Raw genomic sequence first — 24,590 nt, forward strand, 5'->3', positions numbered from 1 at the left:
TATCACGCTATGATAAAATATGGATTGAATACACTACGAGTTTGTTTTTTTACTTCGTGGTACGTATCGTTACATGAGAGTGGACTCCTAGTGACCTCTATTGGCCATACCAAAACTTACCTATTTGAATAGTGCCATCTATATCTACATTTTAGAACTAGACCTTTAGTGTCGGCCATAAATAATTTAGGTCTTCCATAATAATGAAAGCACAGGCCATACAAATAAAAATCACGTCACATAGATGGCGGTAGTGTAGCTGTCTAAATTTGACAGTTGCTAGTCAGTGAAAAGTTGAAATGAGCGAAAAAAACGAGTTTTCTTTTCCGTCTTCCGTCCTAAGTTCCAACGGCTCCGTTGTTAAATTAAAATGAAACGTCATCCAGTAAATGGAGAGTAGAGCGAATAATTTTATTGGGTATATATAAGCTAACGGTCCGCGACCTTGCTCCTTTCCAAATCTTATTGTGATTACGATCTACTGTGCCCGGTGCTTCTGTTTACATGTTATCATTTACGCCGCCGCGGCTCCTACACGCTCGTCGGCGTTTGTGCTTATTAGAAATGTGAAAATAGAATACAAATATCTGATATTGCATTGAAGGTTTCGTCTATTTGATTCAAGTTGAGCTGACCTTAGTTTGAGTGAGGAATCGACCCACGCCAACAATAAAGGCACTCCTACGTGGCTTCTACTTTGTCGGACTATAACAAAACATGACGATAATAAAACTACATGATATGCTGATACTAGCATCTCTATATTTTCTCTGGTGCAAGTAGGCTCTAAGTAAAAGTGAATTATTTTCATGAATGTGATTAAATTGGCTAAGGCAGTGTATATATTGTGTGTTCAAATTCTCATTCAAGGTTGTTCTGGCTGAAGTGTACTTGGAGGACTTCTAGTAATACTGGTGAGATTGTACATTATTTATGTATTTTCATACTTTTTAAGACTAAACAAAAAATATTTGTACTTATTAATATTTGTATTTCTTTAATTTTCTAATAGGAAAATTATATTTTGTGTAAAAGAAACAAGGTTGTTTTACTAAATATAGCAGAATTAAACTAAATAAACCTAAATAGAACTTCTTCTTAGTGTGTCACCACAAAACTTCAAATCTAGTATTTTTTAATATTGTACAGACAAAAATCTAAGTCTAAGAACTTAACATTTCAGTGTTGTCATGTAAAAAAGGGAGTTATGTGTGATACTAAACAATTGTTTATGTAAAAAAGTAATTTCATTTCACAAAGTAAAAAGGGAAAGGTAGGGAACAATTATATAAAATAAAAGGTTTACAAAAATATGGGCCCAGGAGGATGCTTGACTGATATCGGCGATTATAGTTTAAATTTAAGTAAATTAGTGAGGTTAAAATGAAGGCCGGCAGGTGTTGGATGGTCCCAGCTCTGCAGGTTACCTATCGGCTGTTCTAGCCCAACTGTTGATCTAAATCCTCTCCAGATGATAATTTTTATAAAGTAGCACTCAACAGAAGATGAGGATTCGGAAGATAACTCTTGAGGCCCGTGCTTGTGCCCCTACTTTTTGAAGGGTTGGTATGATGAAGACAATAGGTAGGTAATACCAAACAATCCCAAATTGTGTGCGGTCCTTGGAACTCTTGTTGTTAGACTTGTATTTTGTATTTTATCAAATGTATTATTATTTTTATTTATTTATTATTTTTATTTCTTAATAATTTCGACAACCGTCCGCAAGGTAAGATGACCGTTGGTCAACGACTGGCATTCACAGCTATGTACTAAGTCTGTGACAGCTGACGTTGTCAACAGGCACGACCATTGTTTGTCTACGAACAGCTTTCAAATGTACAAAAAAAACAAAAGAAGGAACTTATACAATTGATCAAAATATTTTTACAAAAACAACCGTTACAGTGTCATCTAAAAACTAAGAAATCTGTACATGGGCATGAAAGTACTTAACACAAATAATAAGAAATATAAATATAATACAAATATAAGGAAATCCTTCAGATTCTAGTATTTTAGTCATAAATTAGATTCTATTTCTGTCTAGGCAATGCACTGCAACAGATATGGTAACCACTTTCTAGCCAACTATCATTTTAGGAATATATGAATCATGTAGTTAACGAAATATATGTATAAATAGGCAACATATATTTCAATATAACTAAAAAAAGAATGTATTATTTATTCTGTGTGTTTATTGTTATATAGGCTCAGAATATTATGTGAGGATGATCTCAGACATAACACTAGGGTAGTTACTAAGGTTCAACAAAGGTACAGGTACATTCAATAATTTGCCATCAACATAGGGTTACCATTTAACCTGCATCCAACTGTCCTGGAATCGGAGGACTGTTCACCCGTCTACTACCTGTGCAAATAAACAAATATATAATTGTAATGAAATATTTACTAGGTAGCTTTATTTATTTAGTTGTATCGTTTTACAGAATTATCAATTAATACTTATATCATGAAAGCCTTGATTGTATTACTGCATCCATGCAAAGTAAACAATCTTATCGCAGCCATACATGTGTAGTAAAATGTTTTATAACTCTGAAGCAGTTTTCATTCTGCAAAAATTAAATACATGAACTTCATGAAAATATTTTTCATCTACTTTTTTTTGTAATTGATATTTTTTTATTTGATTGATGGTCTTTTGTAGTCAAGAGTTTTCAAAACAAATTATATCATCTGACCACCTACCCTTATCTTACTTTAAGTGGTGATGATATAGCATGTCTATTACCTTAACAGGTCTGTAACCATCTTAGTTAGGTATATTCTGCCAAATGCTTTCTATTCACTTCTTTAGCCTTCCTCTACATCAAAAATTGAAAATGCTCTTATTGTCAACTTATTCAAAACTAGATGTTGAAAACCCCGGGGCTTTGCGCCCGTGGGAATTTTGAGGTAAAGCAATCTTGGATAATGTACCTTTCTAATGGTGATAGAATTTTTGAAATTGGTTCGGTAGTTTCGGATATTACCCGCCTCAAACATACAAACTCACAAACGCTTACCTCTTTATAATAATAGTATAGATTTCTTAATTTAAAGCTGAGATAATTTGGCTGGCAATTTTTCTATTGTAGAGCAGCTGAGCCCTGAAGCTTCACTAACACAGAAATTTTTGGAATGATTCCCTATGTGCTGTACACAAATGTACCACATTTCATAAAAATCAAGGCAGCATCATTAACTTAACAAACATCACTCACACATTTACACAGTGAGTTTGGTACTTTTGCGCGCAAGACACATGCGCAAAAGACACTTGCGCGAAAAGAAACTAGCGCACAAAAAACTGGCGCGCAAAGAAACTTCCGCGCAAGAAACTTGCGCGAAAGAACTTGTGCGATAGAACTTGCGCGAAAGAAACATGCGCTCAAGAACTTGCGCGAAAGAAACTTGCTTGAAAGAACTTGCGTGCAAGAAACTTGCGCGTAAACAACTTGCGCGAAAGACTAAAAGGTTAAGGAATGAAGGCGTTGCGTTGCGTTTCGTTGTATTGCGTTGCGTTGTGTTGCGTTGCGTTTCGTCAACGCAACGCAACGAAACACAACGCAACGCAACACAATGCAACGAAACGCAATGCAACGCAACGCAACAACATAAACACAACGCAACGCAACGCCTTCATTCCTTAACCTTTTAGTCTTTCGCGCAAGTTTCTTGCGCACAAGTTCTATCGCGCAAGTTATTGCGCGCAAATGTCTTGCGCGCATGGATCTTGCGCGCAAATGTCTTTGAGCGCAAGAGTCTTTGCGCGCAAATGTCTTTCGCGCAATTTTTTTAGCGCAAGTGTCCTGATACGTTACACAGTCAGTTACAAACATTTGCATTTGTAATATTAGTGGGAGTAGGATGGTAGTTTCTTCAAGCACAATGATAAAGAACCCAAAAACACTTTTTGTAGAAATAATAACTTTCTGTTTGGACTCCATGAATAGATTAAAATGTTGAGCTTCAAAAATAAAAAATGTTAAAGCACCTCAAGCTAATTACGTGATTTTACATTTTTTTTTTAAATTGTTACAAATTGTAAGTTGAAATATTTCTGAAAACCTTTAAATCTTTTAAATTTTGTTTCAGTATTGTCTGTGGCAAAAGTTTTGGACTGGCCCAAAAACTCACATTTTCATAATGGAAACCAATGCAAAATCGAGTAGTTAAACATTTAAGATTTATCAAACATTTTTTAAGTGATTACTTAGAAAATCTTCCAAAATAAAGAAATCAGCAGCATTCCTGTGCTACAAAGCGAGAATGGATGAAAGTGATGTCATAATATCTTCAACGGAAATCATAAAAGGTAAGTTGCTTTATCATGATGCAAAATTTGTTTTTAAGTTTCACTTGATAGGATGAAGATATCAGATTAACTTTTATTACCTAATATAAAATTCTAACTTCTGCCCGCGGTTTTATACACGTGAATCATACTTTTGTTTGGAATTAAAGTAACTAATATCTAGTAGCATAGAGATATAGAATACAGATTCAGTCTATTTATCACGATGAATCATATTGTCTTGGTCATGCATTTGTGGTTCTTTTCTAGGCTTTATCACATTAATCCATTTAAAACAATCCTACATTTGTTCTTTTACATTTATTTATGTTCCGATGTGAATGAAAGATCTTTTTATGTTATTATATTCTATATTAATTTTATTAGACAAAGCAAAACTCGATGAATGATAAAGAATTTTTATTTTATGGTCCAATGACCATATAAAGAAAATAATACGAATTTCCGATGTGGTTGAAATTATTTTTCATCTACATCGGTACCCTATACTGTTGTAATACAGTTAGTAAACTGTAAAGAAAATACTTGTGTATTTGTTTTATTTTAAAAAATTATCATTTATATTTGAATTTAAATTATATACTGTTTTACATGACACATAAAATGGGCTCAGTATCATCATATTGGCTTCGAAATTAATCGAAAGATAAAATAAAAATTGTTAAAACGTAAAATAAATATACCTAGTAAAGTTCGCAAGTCGATGACCGAGCGATACCATTAAATTTATCTACTGCCGAAGCCAAAAAAGCACAAAAAGCTATCGCGAACTTTCTTTAACGCGTTTGCCGCGTGTTGGCTCTAAATGAGCAACTATTTCCCATTCTACACTGTCTAGCTTGTTTAATCAAGATTTTATTTGGAAAGTCTTATCTTGATAATACTAATAAAAATGGCTAATACACTATATTAAGCTACTTTTAAAAAAGTAAATTTAAGTGGTCTGCCACTTTCTCATTCTCTCGTTTTTCTTTTAACCATCATAACTTAATAAATACAATACTTATTCCCAGATAAATAAAATTCCCGGGAATAAATAATCAATAATTTTATATATTTTATGAATGCCAGTTTTCATATATGTCCCCAGTAAGATAGATTTTTGTAAGCATTTAGAGTATGTCAATTCTGATGTTTTTTTATGTCTGTGGGCTGTACTGAGTGTACACAATACATACAACAATGATATTTTGCACTACTGCGAATCGGTGACGCGTTTACACGACCTTCACACCTATATGATTGATATCCTAGCCTAGGACTAGGAAATAATGCCGTCGTTAAGTGTTATTAACGACCATTCATGTGTATTGTATTGGGATGTACAAATACCTGCTTGTTACAATCAATATACAAAAAAATATTTTGTGAAAGTATGGGGTTTGATAAAAGAAAATATTTTTTTAAAAATTACATATTAAAAGAAAATATAATTTTTATATGGAAGCGCAGAAGTAATCTGAAACTTAAGAAAAAAATATCTATAAACGGACATTTTCTGCCTAAATTGATAAGTTACCGAGAGACTACTGGAGAGCTTGTATATCTGACAAAAATATTGACGTTTTCATTTTTTTAGAATGTTCAAGGATATATTTTTTTTATGAAGAAATGCATGCAATGTAGTAAACATTTATTTTACACGCTTCTAATGTATGTCGGCCATTAATCAAGTCGCCTAAAGGCATCTATCATGACTTTTACGAATACCACTTTATGTACTTTTACGAGTACCAGGGTTCACTACCCTGTGTTCGATTTTTTCAAACCCAGCATAATTAAGTCAAGTCTAGCTTAGACTAAAAATAAATAAAATTCTTAGTAAAGGAAAAGCAACCTTTATATTCATACAAGACTGGAACCGGAGTCATTTCGTGAGAGAGTAGCTAGCAAGCGGTGCAGGTGGACAATAATAATATTGGCTAAATGCGACTGAGTCTAGCTCTAAGAATATACTTTATTTTATATAGGGTTTCTTTAAAACACAAAGTACTTAACCGAATATTTCCTATTTTTTGAAAAATTAGCAAAAAGGACTGCATCTTGTTTTGGTCAATTTTCGTCACGTTAATTTACTTACTATTACGATAACAAAGCAGATCATTATCAGTAAATATTTTATCTGTTTTGAATTTTATGTTTTGATATCTATCCCTGTATAAATAGAAAATAGAACTGTACTGAACTAAGATCTTTATACCTACCTACATTCGAACGCATACCCTAGCTTATAATATATTCACGTGATCAACTTTAACGGTTATTATCTCGGAAACCTGACACTTTATGAGGGTAATTGTATTAATATTTTTTGTTGGCATTATCTACTTTACTATCGGTTTCATGGCAGGCCGCGATTTTAGAAAAAATCAATATGGCCACCATATTGTTTTTTTTCTATGTAGTAGGTATGCCACGCTCCATAGTAAAATCTTCAAACCCCTTTAACAAGTCGGTCTCAGAAACATCAGGCTTCTCGACGGGGCCCCGGGCAACATCTAGTTAGAGCGCCCCCACGTCCTACGTCAGTCGCCCACGGCTAGTTTAGTCTGCCTGCACTAGTCTGGCTTCACGTTTCAGATTGTAATATGAGTAGTACCAGTTAATACAACCATCTCAAGGTTTCTACGTGGCTAAGGGTCACCTAGAGGTAGACATAAATAATATGTAGTACCTTGTGAGTCAATTTTTGTCATTACTAGCTTTTGCCTGCGGATTCCCCCGCGTTTATTTCGTGCGTCCGCTCTTAACCATTTTTTTTATCTTGTTTGTGTAGGTGTTGTGTCCCACTCTCTGTCTGTATCTCTGGTTCATTCTTTAATTTTCCGTAACAAAATTGTTGAACTAACATTTATTTTTAAACCTACGGGGATTATATATTTTTTCATTTTCAATTAGCTCTTATATCTTAATCTCATATTAAAAAATAAATTTGATTAAAAAAATAATTTAATGTATTTTTTCTTGATTGTACTTTGGAATCTATAATGAGAATCTGCTATTTTGATAATCTAATATTTTAAGAATCTGATATTATGCGAATAAAGGCTTATTTTTTCCTTTTGTGAAGCAGCGCATGACGAAAATAGATCACGGTACATTCAAATCATCATATATAGGTCAAATCAAATCATATAGGAATGAAACGATCGATTATTAGCAACCCGCGATCCACTTAAGATTCGCAACACGAAGGCCATCCATACCGTTTAGTTTCAGGTAACAGGAGAAATGGAAAACTGTCTAAGAATAACCACTTTTCAAACTTCATTAAGCTACAAGTATGACCTATTGTATTGAATATACGTATTGTTTGTTAAGTCTCTTCAATAATAGTAAAAGATAGTAAAAAATATATAATTATAATCTTCACATGGTCGTGTGGCGAATCGATCTAAATCTTATTTTCTTAAAGTATTGTATCTGGTAATGGATAGTTTTCATCTACTACACTGAATGTTTTTACAATATTAATTTTTAAAATGCTATTTTTGTAATGTTGTCTTACAAAGTTTTTAAATTAAATAAATCTGTCAAAACTTAGCTTTGAAACATTGAAATTATATGGTTCACAAGCAAGCTGTTACCGAAATAGCGTGATGGAACAGCTTTAGTTTCCTTCACCTGAGCTCATGCAAGGTGGAGTGTCAAACTGACCTTGCTGTTACGTAAGCTATGCAAAATCGAGCGTGGTCCAAGGAAAAGAGATAGCGTTTGTTATGCCGGCTATACACTATCGCCAAACAGTTCACCAAAATTTGGCGAATTCGACGTGTACGTTGCTGAAAGGTACCATAACTTTCATCCCGGAAAATGAATGCTCCCCTTTTCAGGAATGAAAAGTACCATATGTTCTTGTCCGTACTTCAAACTATATGTATGCAAAATTTCAAGAAGATTGGTTGAGTAGATAGTGCGTGAAGAAGTAACAAACAAACAAACTTACTTTCGCTTTCATTATATTCGGATTAGGATTACGCTGAATTTGTAATACTTTAAGTAACCTTTATAGGATTACTTCGATGTCCGTACAGACAAGATGTTCTATAGCTAAATAAAAAAATCTACTCACAATTGAAAAAGGCCTCTTCTCTTTTGTTTTTACAGAAGAAAATTGCTATCCGCTCGCAAATTAGACCATCCATGACAACACTACACACGAAAGTACGGAACTTGAGGCAATTACAGCCACTTGATGTAATTCAAGTGTATGCAGCTGATGCATATCCACTCCCAGAACGCGAACCTAACATTTAAAAGGTCATGGTGTTATAAACCATACTTAATCTCCCGTGTACAGTCAACAGAACCGCGGCTTACCCACATTCTTATTAGTACTTACTACTACCTTTTTTTTATTAGTCTATTGTCGTGACCCACTGCTGGGTTAAGGTCTTCTGAAACCGCTGCTAAGACGTAAATTTATGCAATACCATGCGAATGGTCGCTACTATGCAAATGTAAATATGTATTAACTAAAAATATAATAATAATAAATATATTAAATAACGATCTTTTTTATATATAAAGGAACGTTTTATTTCCGTCTACATATTGAAAACAAGTCTCTTTCAAAGTGTCTTCGCGCTAAACGGTATCATCATCTATAGAAATATCATGTCTATGGATCAAGTGTACTTTTCAGCACTTTTCCAATTAACAACCAAGGACGGAACTCGGAACTATGGCGTGTTTCTGTTGGCGGAAACCCATCAATTTGAGTGACAATAAGGTTAAATTAAATAGTGTTCGTTTATACTTTCGCAACTGTGGTGTTATTTATATATTAACGCAATGTTTTGGCCTGTGAGCGAAAAACATAAAATGTGCCAATGAGAACGGATTCTTTCGCGCAGATTTTTTGAAGAAAAATGTTATTTAAACTGGACATTCTAGTCATAGGTGATAGGCTAACAACCTATTCCTATCCAGCTAAACGTGGCCTAAGTGTTTCTCCAGCCTAGCGACCTAGGGTCTCTTAGCTCGTTCTGATGTCTTGTATGTATTCTAATGATACTTTCCACATATAAATCGGTTGAATCTTGTATTAAGTTGTAGAATCAAGATATTCACATATCCATTTGCATGAACCCTGAAAACGACTTTTGTTATTAAAAAAAAAATTGAGTCGTTACAATATCAAAAAACAAGATATCAAAAATATAAGTATCAGACGATATTTTTTCTGTTGTGTGCAACACAAAAGAAAATACACCGACCCTCGTTGTCTGCCGCTGAAATTCTACACGAAAAATAGCATCTGTGAAATTGGAATATGTTCTTTAATAGAAAAGAATGGTTATGTTATGCCACAAAGGCCAGCTCGGGCATCGTATGGGCTGTATGGCGAGGGGACATGCGACCAGAACGAAACCTAGGGTTGTCACTTGTCAACATGACCATAGGGTGTTTAAAAATTCCTTAATTGTCATATAGCTCTTTTTGAATTATAAAAGGTGTATCTTGTTGATTCGCCCGTACGTGATAAATAATAGGCAAAAGTTCCACAAATTATTGATTCATCAGCATCTGAAGATGCAACAAATGTCAAGACAAAATAAAATTTTAATGACAAGAAAATTGAAGGTTCTTGATAATTTAAACTATGGGTATGTAATTGCTGACGATAACTGAAAATAATACTATATGAAACATGGATTGCATTACCATTTTAAAGTTGCTCTATGGTATAGCTTGTGATGGTAAAACAGTTTAAATCCATGTGCTATATTCACAAGCATTGACCCGTAAAATCGCTTGATCAGATTGGATTTATTGAACAAGGTTATGTTAACTTTTATAATCCTATGTCGTAACCTATTTGCTATCTTTATATCTCAAACATATGTGAATTTAGTCGTTTCGTTTCATAGATTTCAGTAAGTCTCCGAAACAAAGAAAAATATTTTACACCTCTCTCCTACACTAGAAATAGTGTCTAAAATTAATTAGAAACTGAAGTTTCCATGTATTTATTTTTAGCCATTTTAAAAACTATCAATCAAATTCAAAGTGTCAACCCTGGCACAACCCCTAATGACTATTCATGAACTCCGTTCGTTTTCACGCAAGTAAGCCACGTATTTTAAAATGGCAGCCTTATGTTAATACGTAATGGCGATATTTACGAACTAGCGGTGCCATTAAAACGTGCACTATATGCATTCGCAGCGCAATGTCTTGTTAAATTCACGACGTGTTCGTGTTTGAGGCCTCGGACACAAAATAAGGAAAATCCAGAAGTGACACCTCACACTTTTACGAATGAACTTGCTAGCTGTAACAATTCATTGTTGTGTTTAGGAAACAAGTGAATCGTAAATTCCTGACTTACCCCATGCACAACTGTGTGACACTACTAGTAGTAGTGCCCGGCTCAAAAGGATCACTAAATGTGACAATGTGTTATTCGCTACGTATTGTTCCAGTTTAACTTGTATACCAAATTTCTACGAAAACGATGGCAAAAGCTATTTTACAATAAGTTAAATAACGAATTACCGTACCCAGCCCCAAGGATACTAATAGCTTTTTAAAAAACTGACTTGTGTTCTGAGGACGAAGTGCAGGTTTGCAAGTTTCACTTCTCACCATCGAATCTAGTGTGTCGCAGCGAACCAATGACATTGCAGTGTGGTTGTCGTTGCGTCACAATGGTGCAATGTGATTGGTTCGCTGTGTCTCACTTCGGCCAATGATTCCACGCTGTTTTTACGTCGAGTCAATTCTCTTCTCACTTTAATTTGTGGGTGGAAAACCAGACGCAATTTTCAATAGCATATGATTGCCGTCTCGTTTCGGGGCATAATTTTCAGGTTTCATACTATTCCATAAATAGAAGACCAATATGATTATTTCTTGATTTAACACCGTCGTTATCACGTAATTTATTTGTACCAAAATGTCGAACTTCAGTTTTGTTGGTGTTGAGATGTGTGTATATGTGGGTGATAAGCTGATAAACATAATAGGTTGTTATTTTGGTTCATGGTTCTTATTTATTTTTGGCTTTTGGCCGAAGCTTCACTTTCTCAGAAAATCGTTAAAATCTTAAAAAATGGTCGGACAAATTATTTCGGATTAAGCAAAATTAGTACATTGCTATAACGTGTTAGTGCAAATAACGTCCTACATAGGCTGTTTTAGTTTTCTGTATGACAAAAAACCTGTCAAGTTGTCGCGTTAAATCGTGAACCTATCTGGAACAAAAAGTGCATTAGCAAATTGTTTTGGATACCTAGTGAAACCATGTGGGTCGTTAGGTGACTGGGACCGCAATAAACTTGGACCGCTTGAGCGTCCTTACCCTATCCATGGTAATCCATTGAAAACCCAATTAAGGCGAGGTCGAAACCAAGCGCGTATGGTTGTTTGACTATAACCAAGGCGCGTGTGATCGATTGACCACCACAAACGAGATAAACAGCCAAGGCATTCTGACTTAGGTTGTAGTTTTCATAGACCATCACTTCAAAACATCGCGAAGAAACCTGCAAACTGGTATGTGTATCTCTTTATCTCTCCTTCCTTACCACTAGACTACGGTAGGCATTTGTAACAAGTAATGCCAGATGCCTTTAGGTGACTTGAAATCTGACACGGAAGTTTGTGTTTAGGGTTTTGGTGTATATGTCACGTAAATAAACCGGTAAAAGCAAATTATGTTTTAAAATACTCTTCCCCTTCCAGACAGACTGTACTTCGCGACCTTGAAGGCTGGATACAAGCCGAAATCGACCAGGAATAGCAAATACTTTCACATCGAAGATGACATTGTCTACGAGAACTTCTACTTCGACTTCGGTCCGTACCACCTGTGTCATCTGTACCAGTTCTGCAAGAAGCTGCGGGAGGAGTTGGAGAAGAACCCGAAGAAGATCGTCTTCTACACAAGTGATAATGAGACGCTCAGACTCAACGCGGCGTATCTTATTGGGAGTTATCAGGTGAATACTACACTATTTCCTTCTTCACAAGTGTTACATTATTGAAATTTAAAAAAAATCAATCATTGACGGCTTCTGTAGCCTAATGGTCGTCATGCTGGACTGGAGGTCTCGTTTTGTATTCCCCCGTATCGGAAGGACATCACCCTTTTGGACAAACGCATATAGTATCGTTGTAACCCATAACAGAAGTCTTGTCACTCTTACTTTGGCGCTGATTCAGTCTGTGTGATTGGTCCATATAGGTGTATCACTAGTATTTCCGTATACCCACTTTCGCTGGCAAGCTTCCTGTGTATGTAACAATCGAGCAAAAACGTCAAATTTTATGTCATTATAATTTACGTCTACTCTGTATTTACTTTTACTCCTAGGCGGGGGTACACAATACAACACGCAATGTTTTATAGACAAATAATGTTTTAAGTCGTGGAGGCTCTCTATTTTGTCATCGGTTGTGGTCCAGTGATTAAGAAGCCGTCTGTGAACCGAAAGATCCCAGGTTCGAACCATACTCGTACCACACTTTATATACCAATCTGACTCGTGTATAGTGCTTAGTTTTAATAGACCACCACTTCCTTGAGGAGAAGGAAAACGTAAGGACACTAGATAATGTGTCAGCTAGTATCTGAAATGGAGAAGCCAAAGGTAAAGGAAGTCGTAGGTGTTACATTCCACGTGATGGCCTCGACCCTCAGCCATATATTGCAGTCAAAAATTGTCTTAACTAAAGTTTTAACTAAATCGAAATTGAGAGTATGAATGCGCGCTTGTTACAAGGTTAAATTATAACAAATAGATGATTGTGTGGTCACCGTCACAACTATACCTATAAAAGGATGTCCTCACGTGAATACCTCTACTAAATCAATACATTGTTAATAAAAATTCATTCAAAATGACAAGGTTGTCGTAGTTGTATGTAATGTTAGAAGTAGGTATACTCGTATGTCCATTTTCTTCGTGAAAAACTTTGACACAGATTTGACAGAGATTTGAACACAGATTATAGGAAAGCTAGAGGAAATATGTGTCCCGTAATATCATATATATATAATATCGCTCTATTTCCAGAATACATACATGTACTCTCACCCTTACCCTAACATGCTAACTACAATATTTTGTCTAACTCTCGAGTCATTGAATAATTGGCCACGCGTGGGAATGGCGTACAATCCACAATTACGGACGTAACTGGGCGGCGTACTACATTGCTGGCTACGTATCATCCGGTGTCCTAGCTGAGATACAAATGCGGCAAGATTGCTTGACGCGGAATCACAATCTTAAACTGTCTGTTTCTCAACTGAACATCTTCCCTGTTCCCTTCCTTAGTCGTAAAGCGTTAAGAGCTCAGGCTTCAATCACCAACCAACCGCATACAAGTCCACGCAGGGTAACTTGACATGCGGTTAACTGTATACAGTCATGCCATGGAGTCAACTTAGTGTAGATTTAAATCATCATCTTCTTCATCAAGCCACCTTGCATGGACCTCTGTTAGGCAGTAACAGTTGCGAATTTCCAATTGATTTATGCGCAGGTTGATTGTTGTGACCATTGTAAATGACATAGTCATCAAAACGGATGACAAGTTGGAATTGTTTGAGTTTTTGCTCAACCATGATGCTCGTCATCAAAGACTTTTGACGATTGGTTTTTGATTAATAGCAGTAATAAGATGGATGAAGGCTTTTTAATGAACTTTAAACCAGAAACACGATAAAAGCCTTGTTAATAGAGTTATTATATTTTCATATCAAGAACTTTGCAGGATATTTGTATTCAGATAAACTTAGCTACTTACGTAAGTCAATAGAATTATGTAATTCTTCAAAGCCCGTCATAAATTTGTAATTCTTCAAAAATATATGAGTGTATTTCTGTATTAATTTTATGGTCAGTAATAAAATAAATCACAAAGCACGGATTGCGTCATCTATAAAGTTAAGTTTGAAATGTCATTACGTGTACCTAAAAACTTATTTAGGACACAAGGTCTAAGCTTAAATTTATTACAACAATAGAAAGTCGATTACGAAAAGGAAATTGAAATTTTGATGTTTTGATATATTCAGCTTTACGCTAATGGGGTTTAGTAAATATTGACATGCAAGATTATCGTGATCTGGCTAATTGGAAACATATTTAGCAAATGGTTACTTAGCATTTTTTTATTTCTAAGTTTGGTTGTATATTTGAAACTTTATTAAAGATGGGAGCGCAGCATTCTTGATTATCTTATTATAATTCGTGGACTGTGATATTTGCTTACCATCAGTTACTCTCTCTTATTCTGTCGTGTTCCTGGTTTCATTCACGGCAGTAACGCTTGGTTCGCGTATGAATTTGCCATTAGTTAAGTACTATGCTAGTAGGTGTGTACTGGGGTATTATGTAATCTGTGGTACTATAAAAAGTTTGTTAGTCAAAATAATCATGGGTTTACAAATAGCTTAGTCACGGCGTTGTATTTTTCTGCGAAAGGTAAAACCGATGATTAATTACAGTGTGTCTACATGTTGTCACATGAAATCCTTTTCGAATATTTCACAAATCAAATATTTTCTGGCTTAGCAACAATTTAGATGCGTTCACTAATTAATATTTGTAACTTTATTGTATAAGAAATAAAAATATATAAAATAAAATTAACGGCGAATGTTGGTATGAACCATGTAGGATGTAATGCTATTTCAGTTATTTCTTTTGTGTCTCTTGTTTTACAAGACCAGTTAATTGAGCCTCAGTAGCGTTGACAACGATCCTTCCACCCACTACTACTCCCACTATGTCCTTAAGTGGAATACGACAGTTGTTCGGGCATGCTACTGTTGATAAAATTGACAAACCTAATTCATTGATACACGGAACTTTGCGACTTCATTCAGAAAGAGCAAAGCCTATAACTTGTAAATATCAGAATATAATTCGCCTTTGTGCCTAAAATTTTTGTATTTGATATTTATTTTCTGTACTTTCCTTTGGTGATAAGAGTATTGAATTATAATAACAAGATAAGTTCAATTTACTTACAAGGCAAGATGACTTTTGACCGGAATTTGTAAGAAATTACCATACAAATGTTGCGTGGAAAAACTCAGGTTTTTCAGAGTCAATATGATGAAGTCAAATTGATGCAACCAAAAAATATGTGAGAGTTCCACCCGTTCACGAGTTTACGCATGGCTCAGATATCGCGATGCGGTGTTTTAAGGCCTAAAATTATGTTTATCTTCCAGATAATATACCTGGATGGCAGCCCAGCAACGGTGTACAAGCAGCTGATAGATGGGTCCGAGTGGTCTCTCCTCGGCTTCCGGGACGCGTCCGGCGGCCCGCCCCTGTTCGACATCTCCCTTCTGGACGTGTTGCACGGGATCAAGGTGGCGCACGACGCCGGCTTCTTCAACTTTGACCACTTTGACGCCGACCAGTATCTGTTCTATGAGGTTGGTATGGACATTGCACAGAGCCGCGGCGCGCCAACATTTTATAAGCGAAGTCGTTATGTCATAGTCCCGAATCCATTTGGGAATAAGAGAGAGTTTAGTTGAGAGAGTTGTGAAGTTTGTTGCGCCGCATCCTTTTCACCTGCGCTTTGGAAATCGGCAGTAGACTTAGTTTAAGTAATTTTTTTGACGTCAATAAGTGATGTATATCATCCTATATTGAATAAAGAATTTTGAATTTGAGATGGGACCCCAGCCAAATATCTTTGCACCAAGGCCTATGGTTACTTAGTAAGCCAATTTGCCATTTGGTTCCATCGGTTAAAAAAAGCCATATAACGGCAACAATATCGTAAACTTTACTTCCAATTGAAGACCTTCGCTAGCAATTCAAAAGGACATATTTTAGGCACCGGCAGGCAACAAGGCTAAAACGGTACTGTAACTTGTTCTAAAAATGGTTTTGTAACAATCGATAGGCTTATCTGAGGCAAAAGAAGTATTTTTGAAGGGAATGGTAGCGAGCTCAATTGCGTGCGTGGGTGACATCGTCAATTCAACTGGTGTAATAATATGGATCGCTATCACAACTTAGTAATTTATCGTCTTGAGTATATTAAAATCTGACCTAATATATGCATATTATTTTTCGTATATGGTTGCTGATAAATATAATATTAATGCATATTATAGTGATGTTAATAACCAGGAATTAACTTGAATTTATCGTTATATTTTTGTTTTAATTTTTAAAACACCACCCTTTTCTCCCTATTTCTGTTCGATTCTCAGGGTTTTGACTGCCGAGATTACCTAATAGCATTGACTTTTTAAGTTATGTGATAATTAAATAAAAATTATGCGACACTATAATTCCAGAATTACACTAAACTGGGTTGGGTGAAGGGTGAAGACTAAAGTATTATGACATTTACTTAAATGATTGTTGTTTAGTAAACATACGTTTGTGAATTTAAAAAATATAAAACAATTTAATTATAAAAATTTTCTTTCAAAGTAAATTTTTGCGAAGAGTAAAATTTTATAGACCCATCCTATACCTCTAATTAACGTATACTGCACATGCCCATTATGTATATTATTTTTGTCTAAACAGAAAGTAGAAAACGGCGACCTAAACTGGATAGTCCCGGGCAAGATGCTAGCGTTCTCGGGCCCCCACCACCGCTCGCGGCTCGACCGGGGCTACCCTCTGCACAGTCCGGAGCACTACCACGAGTACTTTCGCCGCCACAACGTCACTACCATCGTACGACTCAACAAGAAGTCGTACGACGCGAGGCAGTTCACGGCGCACGGGTTTGAACATAGAGAGTTGTTCTTCGTGGACGGTTCCGTGCCTTCGGACCTGATCGTCAACAGGTTTATAAGGATATCCGAGGCAGCTAAGGGCGCTGTTGCTGTACACTGCAAAGGTAAGCAATTCACGTTCGAAAGCGGGCAATATTAATGTTATAACGACAAAACTTTTTTGTGTCAATTGTTTTCGAGAAATGAGTAGTGAGTGCGGCCATTTTTTGTAATTTCCAGCTGGGCTGGGCCGCACGGGCACGCTGATAGCCTGCTATATGATGAAGCACCACGGCTTCACAGCTCGCGAGGCCATCGGCTGGCTGCGGGTGTGTCGGCCCGGCTCAGTCATCGGGCACCAGCAGTGGTTCCTGGAGAAGTGAGTGTTACTGTAGTTCTGACAGTTGCTACCTGATGAAGCATCATGGCTTCACAGCTGGCGAGGCCTTCGGTTGGCTGCGGGTGTATATTCTGAAGAATACGAAGTAGATTATTATTTTAGTTCGAAGAATTTAGCCTCCTTCTGTAACCACTGTAATGTTTATCATGCTGGGCTGCTTGCTACACGGGAGGTCCTCGGTTCGATGTACGTTCAAGATCGAAAATAATATTTTTCAATTTGACCCGAGTCTTAGATGTTTATCTTGTTGTTATAACAATATAGTATGTATCGTTAGTTAAATAAATAAATAAATATATTATGACAAATCACACAGATTGAGATAGCCCCAAAGTAAGTTCTAGACTTGTGTCATGGGATACTATATATGCATATATAGATAAACATCCAAGACCCGGGCCAATCAGAAAAGATCATTTTCCATCATGACCCGACCGGGGATCGAACCTGGGACCTTTACCACTGCGCCACCGAGGTCGTCGAGTTAGTCTAACAAAAGTCTAGAACTTACTTTGTGGCTAACTCAATTTGTTTGATTTGTCCATATAATCATTTATTTATTTATAATATTATTTTGTCCAGTGTGCAGCCACGGATGCATGCGGAAGGCGAGGCGTTCCGTCGCCGCCACAACATAACTTCGCTTCCCGTCTTCACTCGCGGTATATACTGCGACCTGCCTCCAGAGACCACTGCTAAAGAAGACGAGAAACCGGTGTCCTTACAGACCATACTGCACAATAACAAGAACGCTACTAATAAGGTTGGTTTTCCGTTGTTTATTTATGTAACATGTAGAAGAACTGGACTTTATTTTTTACTAGTAGGGTCATTGTTTTATATTTTTAGGTTATGGTCCTATTTCAACTACTTGATAAAATATTATATTGTATTCTAACAGATAAAACTAATTGATACATAAATGGGCTTGATTTGATTGGCCAGTTAGCCCTATCCACTTGTGAAACACAATTTTTAACGCTATCTGTTAGGTATCTTACATATGAGACTATCGAATACTTTATCAGAAATCGATAAAAAAGGCCCTAAATGTTCCATGTTTAACTTGGACTAGCTTCCCGTGGCTTTTGTCTCGATTGAATATCAGAATAAAAAGTACCAGAGTGAAATTTTCTTGTTTTACAGCTTGACAACGCAAACGTACTGAACGCCAATGAGACAGATTCGGAGAACAACGTGACCACAGTCATCGGCAAATACAAGACCACGCCCACACCGATGCTCCCGAAAACTGTCTTCACCACCAAAATGAATTACATGATGCCGACCAACAACATCAGGAACGCCAACAACACAAACTTGAAACCGCAGCCGAGGATCATCAACAACACCCTGAAGTCCTATGCGTCGAAAACGTCGACCTTCCCGCCAACTAGAAGTGCCAATTCGCAAGCCAAGCTGACCAACGCCAAACAGTTTACAGGTAAAAGCAGTTTTCATGGACAAAGGGCTAATCTTGCTCGTCCAACGTTAGGTTACACCCACGGAACCAGCCCACTAAAGACTTTCACCAGGAAAACTGTCACTAAGATTACAAACAGTGACACCCCTGTCACCAACACGCTGAATAGTGTAACGTCAACGTTGTCAGCGTTGACGGAAAACTGCCATTTGAACGGGAAACGGTTACCGTCTGAACCGAATTTGAAAACTGGCTCTCAGACTAAATCTAACCCGGGCAATGTGACGCGAAAGAAGTTATTCGTAAGATCAAATTCTAATTCCCGTAAGAAACTCCCCAAAAGCAATCCGAAAGGTCTCGAATCGACTCAGGACCTGTCCTCGAGCGATACCAACGTCACCAACATATCGGCCGATTCTCTCGAATCTCCATTCAGGTTTAGGAGAAAACGGGACAAGTCCAACAGCCCCGAACCCATGGACATAATTTCGAATTCGATCATAACGGCTGACGTCACGCCGGAAAACTTCGAGGAGACGAATAATTCGCAAGGTAACAAATTATACAAAATAAAGGCGCTAAGGAAAAAGTGCCCCGCGTTCGGTGTAAGTTTATTGAAGAAAGATGGCGTTCAAACTCGATCGAGTAGTTGCGCTAGTAGCTCGACCGTGAAAAAGAAATGATGCTCGTGAATTCCATCCATGTGGTAAAATTAGCTAGGGGGGTCACTGTCTTTCCGATCCGGGCCCAATAGTGTACAGGTTACCACATTTTTTAAATAATTAGAAAAAAATAGTATCATCGTATTATGAACTTCGTAAGTGTTATTTTTATAATTTACTTTCTGTATGACTTTACTTCAAGTTTGTGTAAATCTTTATAAATATACCTATATTTATTTCGAAAATGAATTTAAAATTGTTTTCTCGAGTGGTGACCCCCTAACTTAGTGTAGTAATTACACATATAGATACTCTATAGATGTTGTGCATAGCACAGTTGTAATAGCGTGGGCAGACTCATTCCGACTGAATTTTTTTTTTTACAATAATCGACTGATTTTTTTATTGGACTCGAATCAAAATTGACTAAAGCATAAAAGAAATGTTCGAATTGGTCTGCCTACTTAGGTGTTAGGTCGTCAGAGTCTTTAGTCCGGAAGTGTGTGTTGAGATGACCAAGTGTCGTGTTATGTGAGATTGTATTGATCAAACTATTAAAACTTGAATTATCTATCAGAGGCATGTTAATAATCGTGACAATTTATTAACGGTTTAAGCCCTACAAAAAAACATTTACAAACAATAAATCACTTTGAATGCTTTTGCTGTTTTGTGCCAAAGAATATAAATGATTTCCCTTTATACATTTATTTCTGGAAATAATACTTTTTCCTAACACTTTCTTTATAAAGATTTTTTCGGTCAAAAATAAACTTTTCTTTCTAATCTTTTATTATTCACTTTCTTAATTTTAATTTAATAAAATTTTATTATTTTTTTACGTTATACAAAATTGCTCAATTCGATTCGCTCAACCGAGATTGACTTGTACATCTAAACACATCAAAACTCGCGTATTCGTTGTTGGAAACCCCAAAACATAGCCTAAATGTTATATCAAATGTGTGTTTGTGTTGGACTTCATAGTCTAAAACTAGATCTATTTAACTATTAAAATAAGTAAATTGTACTATGTTTTCATGTGCAATCTTTAAAATAAGTTTGTTGTAGTGCTAAGCTAAAACTTGCTGCTATAGTCACTTCCACTTATATTTGCTGATTAATTTCTGTAAATAACAGTTATGTCTATATTTGATCGTACAGCGTAAAAATGTTTGTTTTGTGTGGCATAAAATTCGATATTTTTCAGGATGTACATATTCGACCATACGCCTATTATATATGTTGGTTGCCAGTATAGTTTGATTTTTGGAAATATATTTAGTATGTGCTGAAATGTTATTCTCCTTGAGTAGCTGTGAAAATAGAAAAATAGCATATCCCCACTCGTATGTAGTGTGGATCAGTGTTGAGTGCCGCAGTAAATGGAATGGACCCAATTGCATTTCCGTTTCGTCCCTAACGCATTTCTTTGTATGAACAATCACAATAATACCTAAACATTTCCTTTAAAATATGTTTTTTCTCATTATTTCCGTGTCAAATATTAGAAAGGGCATAATCTATACTAAATAGTAACAAACGTTCGTAATTTTATATAAGACGTAACGACATAATTTACCATTGATTACACTAGTATTCAAAGCCATTTATCACTTTATTAATAGCCTTTCTTTTTATAGATATATATCAATTAGTTATTATTAAATAAACTTTTATATAATTGATAAAGTATTATAGAATCATTAGAGAATCTGTTGATCGCCATAGTTAAGGAGAAATATTTTTGTAGTATATGACTAAGTGATTTTCCAATGCCATTTCGTTTAGCTTCGTGCTATTTTATTATTATTACATAAATGTGACGTACCACGAGAAAAGGTACCTTTATACGGAGGGCACTCACGATATTATGCGCGTATATAATAAAAATGAGCAAGACGTCTTGAGCGACTTCCTACCCTATTTTTTCTCATAGAACGTCACATATTTATTATCGTAGAAGGGTAGTTTCGTAAAAAAAAGAAAAAATATGACTTGCATTTACATAATTAAAGGAAAATAATATTTCATTTGACTTGTTAGACAAGTATGTATTTGATGACTTTTATCTACGGACTAATATAAATAAAATCCTTTAAATTTAATTTTTGAATTAAATATTTTTTGTTGCTAAGTTTAAGTATCTTTATCGAATTTCTATTATTTTTAGCATTTTCGATATTTGTTATTTTTATTATTTATATTATGTATGCTTGCCATACTTTATTTAGCTTGCATTAAGTATTATATAAACTAAAATACATATTGTAAATAAAAATATAATTGTTCCAAATGTATTATTGTATGAAAGTGAATTCTTTTATGTAAATTGAGCTGGGAAATCGCAGATTTTCTATTATAATACTGTTACGCATGGACGTACTTGCGGTGTAAATATAGCAATTTAGTGCAATTCTATCCATCTCCGTCATAAATCTTATAATGCGAAAGAGATGACACTAATATGTCGCGGGTCACTGTCACGCGCTAGATTTGTGAAAAACCTGCCGATGAGGGCCGATGATTTTAATTTCATTTTTCTTTTAAAAATACAATTTAAGAGGTAAAAATAACCTTGTCACGAAGCCATTCAGGACTTATGTTTATTCTTTACAACGCGAGTGCGTCCTACGATTCTATCAAAGTTCCGAATCGTACGAATTTACTGTGTCATATCAGATTAGTGCGCCTGCGTACTTTACAACGTGCGAGCGTGGTCCGTGCTGTAGATGTCTTCACTGCATCTCTCATGTGTGCACTTCATCCGCTCCCACCTGGCAAGCTGACGTTCATTGAAAAGTGAGCTTTAAAGCATTGTCTTTAGGTATACTTTACACTGAGAACTAATTAATAGCCTGATCGTTATTGGTTGTCGTTTTGTCAATGAAAGGTATATCTAAAGAGGATGTTTTAAAGCTCATTTTGCAGAGTGAGAGCGGTGCGGTAGAAGTAGTCTAGGACCTTCACACGGGAGTATTTAAGTAGTTTCGCCTATGGATGTTGTAAGACTGTTGTCTCTGCCATTTTAATGTATCTTGTTGTTAGTCACTGTACTTACAACTGTTCCAAAAGTAGGTACTAATAAAAAACGTGGCTATAAAAACTAAATGAACATGAAAAATAGTGGATCTCCAATCTCACAAACTGGTCTTTTTCAGTAGACCACAAAGTAAAATAATAACAATACCAATATGTGTTATTATTTTACTTTGTGGTCTTCTGAACTGAAGATTTAAATACTTGTTTCTATATTTTCATAAATTATCAATATCAAGAAGTTCTGCATATCTTCATTGTATTGTAGTCCTGAAAATTTTTGAGAAGTCAACTTACTTGAAATTTTATTTCGAAGCAAACAAAAATTTATTGGTATATATATAACTTTAACCTATTGTTTCAATCAGACCAGCTTGCTTCGTTGTGGATAATGGAAATAAGTTGAAGCGGAGGAATATGTTAATAAACTGCTATTTTTAAGAAGTTACGCATTTGTGTTTATGATTGTTGATCGATTAAATACATTTACTCATGCCTCGCATTGTCAACACAAAATTGGTGACTAACGGCCTGCTTCACCGCTTGATGATATACCTGACGGCCTATATGTAACAGAATACCGAACAGATAATATTAAAAGTTCAGTTTTACAAGTGTTTGATAGCGCTAACTGTCAAATAACGATACTTCTAGTAGATATCTGTCAGATGGCAAAATAATATTTTATCAGAAAGTGATGGAACAGACCCGAAATTTATACAATACAATACGATAAGCTATCTAGGTTATTTTATTCTCTAGTAATTGATTGGCTTTGACAATAGAACAGAATCATGTTATACATTTATATAGCAAATAACTACATTATAGTGTGTTTTGACTTAAAATAGTTTATTATAATTGTGAGTATAGTATGTGTTAGATATATTATACGCCAGAGTTGAGGCAGCTTTGAGAAGTGACTACTTATACGATTTTTTTGTGGTAACATGTTGCTACTTAGATTTTATTGTTATCCGTTTTATTTGTTTAGCGATATTGTTTACTTTTCAAAATTGTGCCTTTTCGTTGTTGAAGCTCGGATTCTTGTTTGTGTATGTTATTGGTGTATTCGTTATGGGTCTGACGGGAAATGTGCATTTCGCAAAATGAGCTCGTGTTGTAAAATATTTTTTTACATTTTTAGTCTCTAGATGCTGGTACTATGGATGTCAAACCCGTGTAAAGTGCCTTTTTGGAATCTGTTCACATTTTGATAGTAACACATGCGAGGGGCTCATTCTTCGAAATTTGTATTTTACGTCAGAAAAAATATTATAACGCTTATATGTATGTTACAAATCTATTCATTTATTGCTAAATTCATTATATCTTACATGTACTTGGGTACAACAAACTAATATTATTGAAACTGTTGTTTTTAAAAATATATGATCGGCCTGGTGCATATTAACCCATTTTTATCACATTTTCAATTTATACAATTGTTTTCGTATTTTTAGAGAAATGTTGTATTCTTATTTTATGCAAATTGTGTATAAATGTATGAAAGTAATTTGCATCACATTTCAATCGCTGTCGCCCATACCAAATGACTTTTTTGAAAATTTAGTTTTCTAAAACCATGTTCGCTGGACACAACTGTCATGTGTATTTTAATCAAATGTTATGCAATTATTTTGCGACCATATTTTTAAAAATTAAATTGTTAAATTTTGGTGGGAAACGGAGCGCGTAGGATATGGGACCAGGCGTTGTAATGATAAATATAGATTGTATATTGTTTTCGTCTGTTAATTTATATTAATTATGTTGTGATCTGAAGATTTAATCAGTTACTAATGCACTTTACCTATAGGTATGTAATTATGTATATTCTCGACGCATCCGGTGGTGCGAACGCTTGTGCTTGATACAGATTAAAAAGATATATTCCAATTTAATCGAGTTGTTTTATTTGCATTAGACTCTCATGCTACATAAGTAGCTACCCTTCCTGGAATTAAGTATTGAATTTTTTTGTTGTACAAGTACATTATTAAGAAATCAATAATAAACTTCCC

General features: G+C 35.4%; 1 protein-coding gene across 1 annotated transcript; it reads left to right on the forward strand.

Moving 5' to 3' along the window:
* Positions 1 to 73: 73 nt before the first annotated feature.
* Positions 74 to 24,470, forward strand: LOC128680081 (dual specificity protein phosphatase CDC14A-like). The gene is made up of 8 exons (XM_053762834.1): positions 74 to 914; positions 4,108 to 4,327; positions 12,017 to 12,273; positions 15,522 to 15,731; positions 16,849 to 17,167; positions 17,283 to 17,421; positions 18,025 to 18,205; positions 18,589 to 24,470. The coding sequence occupies exons 2-8, from the start codon at positions 4,282 to 4,284 to the stop codon at positions 19,546 to 19,548; spliced, it is 2,112 nt and encodes a 703-aa protein (XP_053618809.1). The 5' UTR covers positions 74 to 914; positions 4,108 to 4,281; the 3' UTR covers positions 19,549 to 24,470.
* Positions 24,471 to 24,590: the final 120 nt, after the last annotated feature.

The sequence above is a fragment of the Plodia interpunctella genome, chromosome 23 (assembly GCF_027563975.2).
Source record: "Plodia interpunctella isolate USDA-ARS_2022_Savannah chromosome 23, ilPloInte3.2, whole genome shotgun sequence".
NCBI lineage: Eukaryota > Metazoa > Arthropoda > Insecta > Lepidoptera > Pyralidae > Plodia > Plodia interpunctella.